This window comes from Podarcis bocagei, assembly GCF_964188305.1.
Source record: "Podarcis bocagei genome assembly, chromosome: 12".
Classification (NCBI taxonomy): domain Eukaryota; kingdom Metazoa; phylum Chordata; class Lepidosauria; order Squamata; family Lacertidae; genus Podarcis; species Podarcis bocagei.
The window spans coordinates 30,400,590-30,418,141 of record NC_138137.1 but is presented as its reverse complement, the minus strand read 5'-3'; the positions used below and the strand labels follow the sequence as shown (position 1 = coordinate 30,418,141).

At 42.9% G+C, this 17,552-nt stretch overlaps 1 protein-coding gene across 5 annotated transcripts in view; it reads right to left on the bottom strand.

Moving 5' to 3' along the window:
• Positions 1-17,552, bottom strand: part of VWDE (von Willebrand factor D and EGF domains) — a 50,464-nt gene that overhangs the window by 24,477 nt on the left and 8,435 nt on the right. For 3 of the 5 annotated variants that reach the window (XM_081164257.1, XM_081164259.1, XM_081164260.1), the window contains exons 5-13: positions 16,572-16,831; positions 15,027-15,116; positions 13,642-13,786; positions 11,627-11,841; positions 10,810-10,883; positions 8,286-8,559; positions 6,444-6,652; positions 3,470-4,479; positions 2,042-2,178 (exon numbers count right to left, since the gene is read on the bottom strand). In XM_081164257.1, coding sequence (XP_081020383.1) covers positions 2,042-2,178; positions 3,470-4,479; positions 6,444-6,652; positions 8,286-8,559; positions 10,810-10,883; positions 11,627-11,841; positions 13,642-13,786; positions 15,027-15,116; positions 16,572-16,831 — 2,414 coding nt within the window. The remainder of the gene's footprint in view (positions 1-2,041; positions 2,179-3,469; positions 4,480-6,443; positions 6,653-8,285; positions 8,560-10,809; positions 10,884-11,626; positions 11,842-13,641; positions 13,787-15,026; positions 15,117-16,571; positions 16,832-17,552) is intronic. The other 2 variants (XM_081164258.1, XM_081164261.1) reach the window with 1 other exon arrangement.

Below are 17,552 nucleotides of genomic sequence, written 5' to 3'. Positions count from 1 at the left end.
GGGTGGGTGTCATTTGGATTGCAAAACCAGTGCAAGAAAGAAAATGGCTTAAACCATTGACCTACACCATCTCACATCTACCTCTAGAGGAGGGACTTTTTTTGCTGCATACCCTGAGATGATTCTCATTCAACCTGCGCAAGCACCTAGCTTTATCCACTGACAATGGGTCACATTTATATTCTGTCAGTGAACTCTTTATTTACAATATAGTGGCTGAAATGTCCATGGGCCACTTAAAGAGTAAAAACCCTTCTGCTTTCTTCTTCAGGATGGTTTCCACTGCTCCCACATATAAGGTAAATTTTTTTTAAAAAAGGTAAAGGACTCCTGGATGGTTAAAGTCCAGTCAAAGGTGACCATGGGGTTGTGGTGCGCATCTCACTTTCGGGCTGAGGGAGCAAGTGTTTGTCCACAGACAGCTTTCTGGGTCATGTGGCCAGCATGACTAAACCGCTTCTGGCACACCGGGACAGAAACTAGAGCACACAGAAACACAATTTACCTTCCCACCACAGCAGTACCTATTTATCTACTTGCACTGGTGTGCTTTCAAACTGCTAGGTTGGCAGAAGCTGAGACAGAGCAATGAGAGCTCACTCTGTCGCGGGGATTTGAACCGCTGACCTTCCGATCAACAAACCCAAGAGGCTCAGTGGTTTAGACCACAGCGTCACCAGCGTCCCTCATATGGAGCAACTCAAACATAATACCTTTCTGAGAAACAACAGAAATGCAAAGTACCGCTCAAGCTTTCACGTTCCCTTAGAACATGGAGTATTCAAGTTGAATGTTAAGCAAAAACACAAAAACAAAAAGGGGAGTCAGAGGGAGAGAGAAATAAAGATGACAGTGGGTAGGCATAGTGAAAAAAGTATGCCGTCTATAAGGTGGATTGCAGGAGCTGTGCAACATAATTCCATGCATACAGGTGCTGAAACAGGTCCCACTGTGTCCAACAGAGCTTATTCCCAGAAAAATGAACATAGGACTGCAGGCCTAATTAGGTCAGGCTGTGCTGTTTGTGAGCAAAAAGATCTCAGGTTGTGCCAGAAGTTATAGCAATGGCTGTTCTTCTCCCTTTGCAAAACATAAAAATTAGACATTATTCAGATCTAATGGACTCACATGGCAACCCAAAACTTTATCTGCTTGATAAAAGGATAGGCCACAGAACCTTTTTGTGGGGGTGGGGGGGGGTGGGAGCATAAGACCAAGAGTGTCGCTGCTGAAAGTGTTATTAAAACCCTCCAGCTTGCAATGAGTGAGGAGTGAGACAGTTCAAGCTGTGATAAGTGAACTCCCAATAATTGTCTCACTAGGAGTTTGGGGAGTAGCTCTTAACTTAATGGAATGTAAATGTGCTGTTGGCTTTCTCGTTTCAAACTGACTTGCTGATGAGAGGATCCATGTTGTGTACAAAGGGAAATCCACAGCCTGCACTGTAATATAACCTGCCAAAATAACCTCAGCATCAGCTGGACGGAGCCAAGTATAAAGGGGCGCTGGAAAAAGAAAATGTTTTCTACTGAGTCGATGGGAAAATTGAATTTCTTATACATGAGGGATTTATTTTTTTGAAAGTTGTATTATATCTCAGAGGCCAGGCGCTAGTTTCAGCTCCTTTAGCTCAGGCTTCTGACATTGGCCAATTGATCAAGGGTCTTGGATAAACTCCAGTTTGAGTAATTGCTTTCTCCCCTACAAAAATTGTCCTGTAAATTTTGCTCGCAGTCTTCATACTCGCAGTAGTAATGCAGAACCAAGTAGCTGCACCCACAAGTCTGAAAGAGACTTTCCAGTTTGTCACCTTTGCACAGGGCCAAAAAATAAAGTTGAGGGGGAAAAAGAAAGAAAACCACGCTGAACTCAGTTTCTCATAGCCTTCTATTTGCAGGTTCTACCACTTGTACCACCTTTGATTTCCTCAGTCAACAACTGCTTGAATATGGAGAATACGGATGCAGAATGGCTTACAGGAACTTCAGGTTCTAAAAACCTGAACGCTGAACCTTTATCAATAATACATAAAATAATCCACCTGCAACTTATTAATTTCACATCTGGGGCCTGGTGACTCCATGAATCCACGGCCAAAAACTCTTACAGTTGTGCAGTCATACTGCTGGACATCACACAACCCTCCATTGTTCAGCTCTGTAATTTCCGGAACCTGATCTTGAAAACGAAAATCAGAAAGTGAAACACACCGAGTCAATCAACTTCATGTAAACAGTATGACAAAGCTTTTGTGCCAACAAATACCTATCAAACAAATATGAAGAAAATAGGGCACTACAGACACAAAACCTGGGCAAAGAAACAAACTAATTTCAACATATTTCACACTGAATTTCTTCAAGAAAATTCGACATACCGAGTTAAAGGAAGACATAGGTTTCACAAACAGTGAGAATGGGGGCACACTTGTCTCTGAACCTCAAATTTCCATTCTGCGGCCGGGGTGTGTGTGTGTGAATAATGTTCCATCCACAAATATCCCCAGCTCTCAGAAAACTAAATGTCAGAGAGAAGTGTTCTTACTTAGATATGCTAATTGTTTCATATGCGCAAAGAATATGGGGAACATAATTAGATCCATTACAATCTGGGTTCAGACCTCGCCACAGAATGGAATCAGTCTGGGTTGCCTTGATGAAGGACGTTTATAGAGAGCAGGACACAGGGAGTGGGACCTTGTTCCTGCATTTTGGTCTCTCATCATCAACCATGGCATCCTCCTGGACCAGCTCTGGGAAATGGGAATTGTGTACACTGTATTACAGTGGTTTTAATCCTCCCTTCAGTCCAGAGAGTAGTATTCAGAGAGTGTCTTTCGGCACCCTGACAGCTATGCTGTGGGGTGCCACAGGGGACTGTCTTATCTCCAGTGCTATTTAATATCTTCATGAAGCTGTTGGGAGCGGTCATGAGGAGTTTCAGTGTGAGTTTTCATCAGTATGCTGATGACACTCAGCTGTATTTCTCCATAACACCTAAAACAGGAGGCCACACAGTCTCCTGGCAGAGGCATAGTGTGGGGGGTGCCAGGGGTGAGCATGGCCCCAGACACACAATTTATGAGGGGCTGTGAACCAGGCAACCCCATGTAGACACCCCCCAGCATGGTGCTCCTCTTCACCCACCAAGGGCTGTGTTGCATTATATAAAAGACCCAACGGTATCTAATAGAAATACCAAATAGAGGCCTCCGGCTTCATTCTATAAGGAGGCTGGAATGTGAAATTGTACTATTTCCCCAAGCTAGTAATTGAGACTAGTGTTCCAGTGAGCAGTGGTTAAATCTGGCACAACAGGAGTCAAATATAATATGACTTACCTCTAGGAAACAGGACAGATGCAGAACAGACTGCAAAGCTGACTGTTTTACAGATTAGAATATAGATGTTGGATAAGGAGGCTTGCTGTGGGGCAGAGAAATAACGCTAGTAACTGTAGCTCGACTCACCAGATGAGGTGCTGCAGTCGTACGAGCTGAAGCCTTGAAAACAAGCACAGCCCCATTCAACGCAGTGACCTCTCCCGCTGCAGAGGTTGGGACACTTCAGCGCTAAAAGCAAGTCATCAGATAATCTCTTGTCTTCTTCTCCAGTGTGGTAATTAACTTCTTCCAAAGCTCTCTTTTCACATTCGTTTTCTAGGAGGGCCAAGCCTGCCTTTGCCCAGCTGAGGTCGTCTTTCAGTTGCAGATCCTTGATGCACAAGTCTACTACATCGCTGACCCGCTGGCCGAGGAGAGCCTTGCAAGCCCTCACTATGCTGGAATTGGCAACTGTCTCCTGGCAAAGGTCCAACGCATCCGACTCAGTGAGGCCAGAAGGCGTAGGCCATGAAGAGATGGGCTCTTGGTATGGGTCAGCCATGTGATCTTCTGGGAAGAAATAGCTAAATCCATCCAGATCTGTTTGGCTTAGGCTCTGGGATGGAAACACAGAAAGGTACTCGTAGTCATGTTGGCGCTTTGGGCGTGAATGTCTTTTGCGGCGCCGCTGGCTGCCAAACTTGTCTGTGTAGCTGTCAGCCCCCCGGCCGCAAACAGCCTGTTTGTGTGTTGTAAATCCTGTCTTGGAGTTCAGAAAGAGAGCTGTGCGTTCTGGGGTTGCTGTCTGAAGAGCTCTTTGATTCCGAGAGCGTCCCTCTCTGGAGGGAACAGCAGAAGAAACCTCCTCCAGCACGGAAGCTCGTTTCCTCAAGCCCCTGATAGGATCAAGCGAGCCGATGTACTCAGTGGTTACATCCAGCCCCGGGATCAAGGAAGGGAGCCAAGCGTTTTGTTTGTTTCTTCTGCAGGGCAAAGACAATTCTGCCTCAAAAACAGAATTCAGTTTATTTGCTGGTTGGTCTTCTCCCACGTCACCAGCATTGCAATTACAGAAAACTATTTCATTGGCTGGAGTTGAACGTTCCGGTATTTGGTCAAACAGACTCTCTCCTGGTGAAATCCTGTCAAAAAAACAACTGGAAAATCTCAACATGGCTGCTATCCAAACATGCAACATGCATGGATGGATGGATGGATGGAGGGGGGGAGGGGAGAACTGTTCATGCCACTGGAGCTTTGTGATACTTGTTACCATAGCAATTTTCCTTTTAGACATTTGGCTGTCCAGCCTCTGTTCCAGCAAAGGAAATCCTACCAGACCTCTAGGCAATTCATTTAAATGTTGAACCAGTCTAACCATCAGGAAATTTATCCTGCCACCCAACCAAAAAGTATCCTCCCATAACTTAATGTCCAGTAGACACAGTCGTGACCTTTGGGGCAGCAGAGAATAAGAGCTTGCTCTCTTCTATGTGACAGCCCTCCAGATAATTGAAGAATGTTCTCCGCTCAGGCTAAGCAGTTCCTTCAAACCCCCTAGGACTTGTTTTCTATACTGTTGAGCATCTCTGTTGCCTTTATGGACTCTAATTTGTCAATATCCTTCTGAAAGTGTGGTGTCCATTATTGCACAGTGTTATATAGCTGGATTTTTTGTGTATGTATATATAAATACACAAATACATAAATAATGGTGACACGCCTGCCATCCCCTCAACCTAGATTGTCTCACTGTACAGATAAAAAGATCAGAGACCTTAAGCTATGAAACAGGACACATTCATAATGACAGGGGAAATTAATTAAATGGAAAATGGATAGATTGTGTAAGTTTGTGCAGTATCTTTTCATTTTTTTTAATGTTATTGAGGAACTAGAGTCCACATCCCCTTCCTGCTGTTATCATTTTCATAATTAACTTTAAGTGACAAGAAGTCAGGGCATTTTGGTACAACATTTCAAAATTCGGTCAGTGCCTGAATGGAAGGCTGGGAACCACTTGTATGTTACCTTGGGTTCCATGACAGAAGAAAGGTAGAACAGAAATAAGTCTGCACTATTGTGAGCCAGTGTGGTATAGTGGTTAAAGCAGGCATAGACAAACTTGGCCCTTCAGATGTTTTGGGACTACAACTCCCACCACCCCTAGCTAACAGGACCAGTGGTCAGGGATGATGGGAGTTGCAGTCCCAAAACATCCAGAGGGCCGAATTTGCCTATGCCTGGGTTAGAGTGTTGGACTAGGACCTGGGAGACCAGGGTTCAAATCCCCACTCAGCCATGGAAATGATCTATAATGAAATGAAAAAGGTACTTAAATGTACCTTTCCTAAAAAACCAGAGGCCTTTCTCTTGGGCATTGTCGACCAATTGGTGTCAAAGAAGGATAGAGCTTTTTTTATGTACGCTACAACAGCAGCAAGAATACTCATCGCAAAGCATTGGAAGACACAAGATCTACCCACTCTGGAAGAATGGCAGATGAAAGTGATGGACTATATGACATTGGCTGAGATGACAGGCAGAATCCGTGACCAAGGAAAAGAGACAGCGGAAGAAGAATGGAGAAAATTCAAAAGTTACCTTAAGGACTATTATAAACTCAATGAATGTTAGAGTGTTTTGGTTCTTAGGAACAAAGGGATACAGTGACATAAGGTTAGAATATAGAGATGACTAAGATGACTGAGGTTGGAAAGTAACAACCGGGAGTTGCTATTAAATTATAGACATTGGGATGCAGAAAGGGGGGGTATGGGGAAGTCCCAGAAAAGAGGTTTATGAAAATATGTTATGAATTTATACGTGTATGTTTGTTTTCTTAAGTGTTTGTCTGTTTTTTAAAATTTGTAAAACCAATAAAAATCTTTAAAAAAAAAAAAAAAACAAATCCCCACTCAGCCATGAAGTTCATTGGGTGACCTTGGCCCAGTCACTGTCTCTTAGCCTAACCTACCTCAGAGGGTTTGTTGCGAAGATAAAATGGGGAAGGCAAAAAACCCACACATGTATGGCACCTTGAGATCCTTGGAGGAGTGGCGGAATATAAACAAATAATTGAATGAATAGATCTCCCCTTTGCAATAATATAAAAGATTACCTCCACTCATTGATAAAAGATGTGTAAGTATCGACTCCTCCAGTGATTTCAGTTCCGTCCACATCGTGGTAATCGTTCTCCACAATGCCATCAAATGTTCCACAGAGGCCCAGCGTGTGTTTATAATCCAAACTGGGGGCCCTGAGAGTTAGACTCATTCCCCATTCACTCACGTCGGCTCGAATAAAAGCTCCAGAAGAAAACGAGATCTAAAAACAAACGGCATCACACCGAGAGAACAGAAAGACCTTTTCAGACTGTGGTTTCCATTTATTGACCATTTTGGAGATGATACAAATTACTGCTTTGCCCTATCTCATCTGACTCCTTTTTTCTGTCTTTTAAGTACAGTAAACCCACAACTTTTGCAAGGAATACATTCCAGGGATGACGCCTAAAGCCAAAATTGTGTCTAGTCAAACACATTGGGCTCGACAGCGGGTGGAATTGCCAATGTCTTTTTTCATTTTCCCCATTCTAAATTTTCTATTTTGCCAAGTGCGTAAAGCTGATTGCACACAAGTTAAATGCCCATAAGTTGCAGGCTTACTGCACAGCACTGCGTTTAAAAGATGCATTTTCAAAGGAAACGAACCCTGTGCAACAACTCCACTTGCAACTGACTGCTATATTCAAGCGACGGAGGCCCTCAGGACAACCAATCATAAATCTGTAAATGGTAGGGAGAATTGTCACTTTGACATGGATACGTAGGAAAGGTTGGCTTATCAACACAAAAACCTCTGTGATGGTTCTCTTTCATCCCTGGACCACTCCCAAATCCATGTCAACCAGATCATGTGAGAGAGGCAGAGGACTGTGACCCAGATTCTACAGATAATATGACCAACAGGACAATAGGTCAGGAGCGTGTACCACTCTCCTCCTCTGGCGTGGTCACAAGGAGATCAGCATCTTTTGCTCCTGCTTTCAATTAACAATAGTTTAGGATTTGGACATAATCTTAACTATGGCTTATTGAAACAAACCTGCTTTATCAATCACAGTTTGAAGTTGGCTTCTTTCAGTAATCATAAAAGCTAAAAGGAAAGGACCCCTGACAGTTAAGTCCAGTCGTGAATGACTCTGGGGTTGCGGTGCTCATCTCGCTTTACTGGCCGAGGGAGCCGACGTTTGTCCGCAGACAGTTTTTCTGGATCATGCGGCCAGCATGACTAAGCCGCTTCTGGCGAAACCAGAGCAGCACAAGGAAACGTCGTTTGCCTTCCCGCCGGAGCGGTACCTATTTATCTACTTGCACTTTGACATGCTTTCGAACTGCTAGGTTGGCAGGAGCTGGGACTGAACAACGGGAGCTCACCCCGTCATGGGGATTCGAACCGCTGACCGTCCGATTGGCAAGCCCAAGGCTCAGTGGTTTACACCACAGCACCACCTGTGTCCCTTTCAGTAATGATAGTTAAGACCAATTGCAGTTCATCAAGGTTTAGACATAACAATTGTAGCTAAGGCTTCTAATTTCCTCATGGCCACACTGGAGTAGCAGAAAGAAGGAATGCAGAAGTCCAAGACTAAGCCATGTTTGTTTAGATAATCATAAATCATGGCTTATCATTAATGTCCAAACACAGCCCATGTATGTTTATTGGATTTTTTAATTTAAAAATCCCTAATGCTAAACTGTGGGTAACAAAAGCTCCTAGTTTCCTCATGGCTAAGTTGGAGGAGAAGGGCTGGGCCAAGCTTCTTCATGCAATGATAAACCATGGTTTATCATTAATGTCTGAAAGTAGCTTATATATGTGCATTGATTAAAAAGGAAACAGGAAACTCCTCCTGAATCAAGTTGCTTTACAATGGATATAAAATGGATCAACACACCGTGACTTTTCTTCCTGAATATGATTCACTGATCCTGACGCCGCTGTCTGCCGAAGCTCTGCTCTTTACAGATAAGTGCGGCTGCGAATCACGTAGCTGACCACTGCACATGTCAAATGCTATTATATCAGCCCCTTCTTGGGCAACAAAACCACAGTTACATGATGCTGGGTAATAGAGGCTCCCACAGTCCCACTGGCGCACGTGGACTTCAAAATCACGGGAAGTACTTCTGTATAGCACAAACGTTCCCGTTTTAAAGTTGTCATACATCCTAGAAAAAAGGAGAGCATGCGAAATTATTTGTGTTTCAAAATTATCATCACTTTTACGAATTGCTATTTTAATGCAGTGCTGATTCATCCAATGTTGTCATTTTTTAATCTAACTTTTTTTGGGGGGGGGGCTGTTCTAACAATTTTTTTTTATAAATCAACCCTATGCATGTTTACTCATAGGTATGTTCTGCCTAGTTTTAAAGGGCCTTGCTCCATGAACAGGATTGCGCACTTCCTCACTGAAATACTAAAGTCAAATTATAGCATTCCGTCGCATGTATATTTTATCCCAGATTTCTTTTTATTTACAAAATATAGCTGGACTACAAACAAAAGCCGAAGGCCAACATTGGGTGGCAGTGATGATTTCTTAATCATTTTCCTTTTTGCATTTCCCACTAAAAATTGCCCCCCCCCTGTGATGGGATGATGAGCTGCTTGTGCGTAAAATCGTAGTCCCTCAGAGTTTGTTCAAGTCCGCAAACCTCTGTCTGTAACGGAGCCCCTTAAGCATGGCTCCGTCAGTCACTGGCAGATTCCGACAGTGGTTGCTTTTGGAATCGCTTCCAACATAAAAGCTCCTTAACGGAAACACGTCTTCTGGACTCTCTGCGTGACAGTTTCCGGCGAGGGGTGGCTGTCCCTATAGGAGGTCCAGAAACCTCCCCACTGTTCTCGATGGAAGTGTCTCTGAGCCATCCCTCCTGCTCACTTTCCCTCAGAGACCCGCCTCTCCCCCTGCTGGTTCCCTCTTCAGCTGCTGAGTCTCTCCCAACCTCCGTGAGCCCTTCCACCACCTGTCTTTCCGATGGCAGTTCCCTGACACCCCCCAAACAATTTTTGCCCTGCCAAGGAAAATATGATGCCTGCATCATTTCACTTGAAGGGTAAAAAGTTAGTGAGGTTAAGGAGTTTTTAGGGTGGAAACTGAATGAGGGGAAAGCATTATGAACACAGACTTTTGTTTACTGCCCCCATAGCTGCATTTTTGAAGAAAAAGAAACTATCAGGGACAAGCTGTATGTGACTGAGGATCGGGTTTAACTTGGCCTTCGTCAGAGGATGTTTCTGGAACTTTCTTTTTCCTTTCAAGGCTGAAGAAAGATTATTGGGGGTGGGGGTTCTCCCCAGGGAGCTGAAACTGCTATAGGAGAGCCACTTTTACTTATGATGTGCAGACTTATTATTATTACCCCCAGAAGAATTCCTGTACAAGGAGAATTGAAAAAAAACACTTTGGATTTGGCTTGGGGTGTTGGATTTTGGACTCAGAGATGCTAAAGTTTCTTTGAGCAATGTGTGCTTTGCTTCGACAGCTCTATTCAAGCAGCTTCCACAATTGTAAGTAGCACGATTATTATCCAGACATGGCAAGCACCCGATCTCCTGTCCTCTAATGGAACCTTACCTTACTCAGGTAATAGCTGCACTGAACTTCCTACTGCTCAGGAAAAGAAAGAAAGTTATTTATTTGTTTGAAAGAGAACCAAACGAGTATGCCTCAGCCTTCGCCAACCTTGTGGCATTCAGATCATTCAGACGACTGCCGTTATCCCCAGCCAGCACTGTACGGCCTGGGGCTGATGGGAATTGTAGTCCCAAACACCTGGATGATAGTAGGTTGGTGAAAGCTATATTCCACAATATTATTTAATCACTCCCTCCCCATTCCTTGGTGTGCTGATGTTCCCCCAACTCCCTAAATAATACCTTTTTATTTTTAAAGGGAAGGTTTAGTGATGACGTGAGAATGGCATGATGGACAGTTTTTTCCAATACCATTCAGGCAGGCCGCACTTACCTGTGCGAATTTCAGGTAGTTGCTAGGAGACTGGGCTGAATAAAAAAATCTCACTGCCTCTTTGCCTAGTCAACGCTCACATAATATGGGTTTTTATAAGCACACACTCGTTCCTGGCTACGCATTGTGGGTGCGGAGCATTCAATGTAACCACCATTACTCATCTCTAGGGACATATTCTGTAGAACTGCTCAGAAGATATGATCAGCCCTAGCTGTGTTTCATTGTGACAGAACAGATTTCCTTCATAAATATAGCAACTGGTGTTACTGAGTTGAAGCAAGTCACTAAAGCCATAGGTTCTTTCTCCCCAGCATTTTGATGGGGTGGGAGATGGTTTTGATTAACAAGCGACAGATAAAAAATATTAATGTATTCATCTTACGATTAAAAAAAAAATCCTCTCTTGAAAAGAAAAAGGGGAAAAAGTAAGTTTGTAAATTACCTGCCATCAAATGTAATGATATGTGGGTCAGTAAAAGAGTAGCAGTAGGCAGAGGGCAGATCTTTCACAGTAACCTTTAAAAGAAGTGAAGACATTAAGGTAAATCAGCTGATCAGGAATCCTTCAAATATATTGACGTGCTGATTACGGAGATTGACTTACAAGTAAATAACACAGCAATGCTTCAATTCTAAGCCTCACTAATTTCAAAGAGACTTACTTGTATCAGGTAAGTGTGTAGAGCAGGCGATGGGGAATCTGTGCCGTTCACAGATGTTTTTGAACTACAGCTCCCATCAGCACCGGCCTGACTGGCCAAAGGCCTGGGATGTTGAGAGTTGTAGGCCAGCAACATTTGGTCACTGGTTTCCCCCATACATGGTGTATAGAGCGGCTGCTTAAGGGGGTCTACCTCATACATACAAAGGAATATGCTAATCATCACTGGCTTTTCAATACGTTTTAGTCATCAATAATGTTTTTAACTAAATTTATCCATCAATTAGACGCTTCTGATGAGGTGGCAAAATGGTTTTAAAATAGCTTTTTAATCAATTAAGATGTCCAAGTGCTGTTTTTATTTCATGTTTTATATATACATGTAAGCCACCTTGGGAGAGCCCTGCCCTGAAAGAATTTCACAAAACAAAACAAAACAAAACGACATGCTGTGCGAATTAGAAATGTCATTATAAATGATGCTCGTAAGTCATTGTTAAAAACGTGCAAAAAGAGAGAAAACCTAGCCAGTTTACATCAACTAACTTCCAAGTGATTTCTTTTTCTTTTATCAAGACTGAACGGAAGGGGTTTCCACCTGAATACTTTCCACCATGTAGCCATTCCACAGGAAGTTGTCGCTAACAATAGGTTCTGCCGCAATTCTGGTTACTCTCACTCCATTTCGGGTGAAATCCATCACCGCGGTGTAATGGATGCTGGCGTGGCCACACGTACCATTGTGGCAGGGATGCTGAAGAAGCTCCACAGAGCAAGAAGAAAGAGCCACGTTTAACCTCTGCGGACCTTTACCTGTTCCAAAGCAGACAGCCATTAGCAAGATTTCTCTTTAAGATGCAACAGAGTTCTGTTTTTAGCATTAGTGATTTGTTAAAATCAAAGCAGTTTTTTGGGGAAGTGGCAGGATATAACTGTCAGGTTGCAAATAAACAGAGAGGCAACTAGTTTAACCTCTTGCAGGATCTTGTATACATTCTATCTCATCGCCCTCTCTTAGCTCCAAAATTTACTTATGTTATCATGTGCACACAAGCATGAAGCAGGGGTGGGAAAATGTGTTATTGGGGTGTCAGGCTGTGTGCCGAGACCCTTCTCACCCCTGGATACAGCAATGTCAGGGAATGGTCTGAATAGGATTGGGAAGTGTATCCTCAGCCAAATCAGCTTCTGTCTGAAGAGGAGGAGGAGGGGAAGGATTCACATCCCTTCTACCGCGCAGTTTCAGTAGGAGAGAGAGAGGAGAATGCTGCGCAGCCTCCGCAGGAGTTACCTAGCTACAAGATAGTTGAAGAAGAGGGGGAAGGGAGGGAACAGCCAGCAGAGACCTCCCTAGAGAGACTGGATGACCCCCTCTCTCCTCGGGCTCATAGGTCTCTCCATATTAGAGAACAGAGGATGCAGAGGGGTGAAACTTCCCGTAGGCGCCCAGGATGTTGCTGGAGATGGAAGGGAAAGGCTCAGAGTAGCCAACAACCTCTCTTTGTGGGGAGATATGGATTATTGCTTTGCAACCAGATGACTGAATAAAAAGGATTATAGAATACAAACTGCTTGTGATTCATGCCTATTAAGTTACCAGGGAAGGAGAGGACTCTCCATGCCTGACAAGTGAGTATTAAAATATAAGTCAGGCTAGCTTCCTGATGAGGTGATCACCTTGGTAATGGACCATTAAGGGAGACAAAGGAAAGGGGCTCTGTGTGAGACAACAAATGGGCAGGGTCCCCTCCTTCAACTCTTGGGGTGTTAATACTGTGAGCCCCTCCATCAGGTTGTACATATATGTGAACAAACCATATATCATAAAGACACCACAGTCTCCACCATGCCTCATTCCCAAAGGAGACATGAACCCTGGGTAAGCATCTGAAAGCCCTAAATCTCACACTGCTTGGAGATTGGGGTGGGGCGCAACATTATCACAACACAGCCAGTGCCAGACACCAATACATCTTATTGCCTTAGGTCAAGAATGAAGAATGGAGAACCTTTGGTTCTTAAGATGCCATTGGCGTTCCCATCAGTCCCGGTCACTATGGGTCAATGGTGAGAAAAGGTAGGAATAAAAAATTCAGAACAGACAAAAGGAATTACTACCAAAGAAAGGCCATAGCTCAGTGAGAGCATTTGCCTTGCATGAAGCTGGTTCCAGGTTCAAACTGCAGCATCTCCAGGTAGGGCATGGAACATCTCCTGTCTAGAACCCTAGAGGGCCATGCTTATTGTCAGTATAGACAATTATAAGCTAGATGGATCAATGGCTGACTCAGTATACGGCAGCTTTCTGTATTCTATGTAGCCCAGTTTCCACACCTGTGACTAAGAAAAAGAACATGATGAACCCTCCTGCAACCACACTGGTTTAATCTTAGTTTAACGCGGGCATTGGCATGGTGTTTTCCACTGTGCCAAAAGGCAGCAAGCTAAGCTAGAGTTCTGAACTGCAACACAGTGCTGGTTCCTCACACAAAGGCTGCCATGCAACCAGCATGCATCACCTGAGCAGGTCAATGCATGAACATGTCAAAATGAGGATAAAAAGTACATATTCAAGGCACGAGCCAATTAAAAAAAAATTGAAGAAGAAATTACCTTCCTCTGTTGTTCTTAATTTTAATGAGATTTTGCAGTCATTTTCCAGCTGACTAGCTTGAGGACAAGGAATGGGAATTTTGCTTTCTATCGTCAGTCTGTATTCCTTTCCATCTTCTGATATTATAAATGCCTCAGGATGTAGCTGAATATAAGAAAAGGAACATGCTATGAACACAAGGTATCTGTGTGGAATTATCTCAGAGTAAATGTTCAGAACAATGCTGAAAAGAATTTAAAGCGAAAACTGGTTTTTACAGCTGTAGAAAACATCAGAAAGGCAATCAATAAGATAACATCCAACTGTAAACCTTGCTGTGATGATGGCAATTAAAAAAAAAAATCCCTTGGACTTAATTTCAGTAATCTTGCAAAATAGATTTCTCCCCCCCCCCATGCAAAAGGAATACAAAAGTAGTTTGCTTTTATAAGGAAACTCCACAGAGTGTGCCTAAACACAGGCTGATTTAAACAAACAAACAAAACGATTGCATGCCAACTCGTTAGTAGAAATAATTTAAATGGTTTGACGAAGACCAATTTAGCTTGCACTTAGTTCCCACTATGTCAAGTCTCAGAAAGCTTACGCGCTGCATATTTAAAGCACATGACTTCCCCCAGAGAATCCTGCAGACTGTAGTTTACTCCTTGCACAACTACATATCCCAGCAACCATGGCAAGCTACAGTTTCCATGACTCTTTGAGGGACATCAGGTACTTTAAATGTATGGTGTGTACGCAGCCTTTTCACAGTGATTTAAATGGGACCTAGGTGTAATTAACTCAGGCTGGAATCCTATATACAATGGGGTTTACTTCTTAACAGGGTAAGCTTGAACAGCATGCCTAGGTCCAACTCAGGAAAAAAATTGCATGCATTTGGAGTGCCATTTATTACCTTTACATGCTATCACACCACTAATTTTATTGCCAACAGAGAAAAATTCTTGCACCAGCAAATATTACAATATTGTTCTTCTGAATATTTGCACCACTGCAGTGAAGACAAATATGACTTACAGCACAATCCTATACAGCAGGGGTGAGGAACCTGAGACCCTCCAGATGTTGCTGGATTCTCCCATTAACCCCAGTATGGCCAATGACAGGGATAATGGGAGTAGCAGTCTAGTAACTTGTGGAGGGCCATCTACACATACTGTATATCTACTCAGAAGTGAGCCTCACTGAGTTCAATGGGGCTTACATCCAAGTACAACGTGCAAGTGTGGGTCCTGTGGCCCTCCAGACGTTGTAGGAATTCCAACTTCCAGCCAACATGGATGATGGGAGTTGTAGTCCAACTTCATCTGGGTGTATGGCTTTTCCACCTCTGGGGTACAGGGTCATAACTACACAATGCACTGTTTTCTTTTCAGCATACCTTAATTCCTGCAAAAAATTCCATGCTCTCGATGAGTGAACTCTGCATTTCTGGTTTCTCTAAGAAAAAGGTGGAACTGCTGCAGTAAATCTATGTAAAGGACAAGAGAAGGGACAACACTATATTAAAGCAAGAATGGCAAAGAGCCTTGTGGCACCTTGAAGACTAACTTAGCTTTCAAGGGTTAGAGTCCACTTCGTCAGAGGCATGAAGTGTCGTCCTCTGTTGCAGAAATATATACAAAATCAAGAGAGGTAGGCAGGCAGAAGCAGTGAGATCAGAAGGCAAGGAAATGCAAGGAGTACAGACAATGCAGAAGATCACAGAATGGTTAAAAAGCAATTCCTGAGAATTGGTGCTTCGCTATTTCTGTGTTGTTGCTTTTAACACTCTTATGTCTCTCAATTGGATCTCCTTCAGTTGTATGCCACTGGGGCCATTCCATATATCATGTGATCCAACTTTTTAACCTCATGTCATCCAATTATCTTAATATTTTGTACACTCACTGAATGATCAAAACTAAGTTTAAATCTTAAATGTTAATTTTTAATCTCATCCCATTTTTTAGTTAGGAGGGTTCAAAAAAAAAAAAAAAAAGATGGCAATTTTGGCCTTGCCAGACTACACAAAAACCTTTAAAGCTCAGCCCAGGATTGAGATACATCAAAACTAAAAACACCAATCTCTTCAGAACTTTGATCATTTAACAAGTGTACGAAATATTAAGAAAACTGGATGACATGAGGTAAAAAAGTTGGATCACTTGATATGGAATGACCTACCTTGAGAGTGCTAGGTCCTTAAAAATGGGATATAACTACTTTAATTTTTTATTTTTTAAAAAATCCTGTTCCTTTGCCAATTTTTATTCTGGCACTGCCTATTTTGCCTCTAGCCACACCCACCACTGGCATGCAGCCCCCAGGAGCCTGGCCAAAAGGGAACATGGCCCTCAGACTGAAGTCTTCACCACCCTGCTGTAAGCTTTATGGCCAGATGGAGATTTAAACCTGGATCTCCCTGATCAAAGTCTAGCCACTATGCAACACTGTCTCTTAGGTTGTAGGCACTCCCAGAGGGAACAGCAAGATGCTCTAGATCAGTTTTCAGTTCACTTTTAAAAATGTGTATACTGCCTTTCCATATTACTATACAGTTTTTATGGAACTGCACTGAGATACATGTTATTTGTTTGCTCTGTACCTGGTAAAAAAATGCTTGCTTGTGACAATTATGAGGTAACTTTAACAAAACCAAGTGTTTAGAAAGATGCAGATATAACCGTCTCCATCCCAACCCTAAAATCTCATCTGGTGAGCTTGCTGGATTCTTAGAATAACAGATACACAAACCACAACCTGGGAGTTAAGGGTGCTGCTTCTAAGGGAATCACAAATAAGGAGTTTTGGAACTCAGCATTTATCATTTGGTGCGACTCCTTGCTTAACGTGGATTAACTTTTTGGACTCATAATTAGAAGAGTACTGAGGAGCATTACCTTTTTGCAGAAACATAAAACAGTAATACAGAACTTAAACATACCCTGTCTCCTAGCCGGAGGTTTACCCCATCCAGTTCTAAGAGTGAGAATGCCTGGACTGTTGTCTCTTGCTTCAGTTCTTCTTTGATGCTTTCAGGAGACAGTCTGGACCAAGCCACAAGAAAGCCCACAGAGGTGTTTGTGGTAGGAACATCAAAGGAGCACTTTAAGAAAATGCTTCCTTCAAGTAAGACCGCCACTATTTCAGGTGTGCTTGGAGGGGGTGGTAAAGGAAGTGGCAACTGTGAAGTAGGTAATTTCTCTAACAACAAAAACAAGTGGAGAGGTGGGTTAATGCCATTTAAGAAATGTAAAGCAGAGAGAAGACTTCCGGAAACAAGCAGCAAGCAAAATAATGTGATTTCCTGCTAACTATTTTAAACAATAACATAACAGGAGCCCTCCTGGATCCAACCAAAGGCCTATCTAGTCCAGCATTCTCTTCTCACAATGGCCAACATTTAAATTTAGTCTTGATGTAATCAGAGTCAAACAGGTATAGTGGTATAGCATAGCATGTGGTGTGAGAGTGCGTGGGGAAAGGGCGGCTATTGGGAACAGAAAAATCAACACACAATTAACACACAATATCCATTGAACCTATGAGCAGATCATGCAACATAATGAAAACCATACCATTTATTGATTATGTTTATTACTTTGAGCTATAAAGAGTTAGAAATTAATGCTGGTGTGAAGTCACAAAATGGCCGCTGTAGGGTGGACACAAATAACTTCAAACATGGGGAAAGAAAGAAATGGACAGATAATACTCCATAGATTCCTTGTTACTTTTTAGCTGTTGTATTTCATTTCCCCAACCCCCACCCCAAACTGGTCAACAACAGGCATTTTCCAGTGTCTTTTAGACAGAAAGACTTTATCATTGCCCAAACTTGAGGGTGGTTACAGGACAGGGAAAGAAAAGCCAAGTATGTCAATGGGAGTCACCTCATGTGGGAGACATCACAGGCAACCACCCT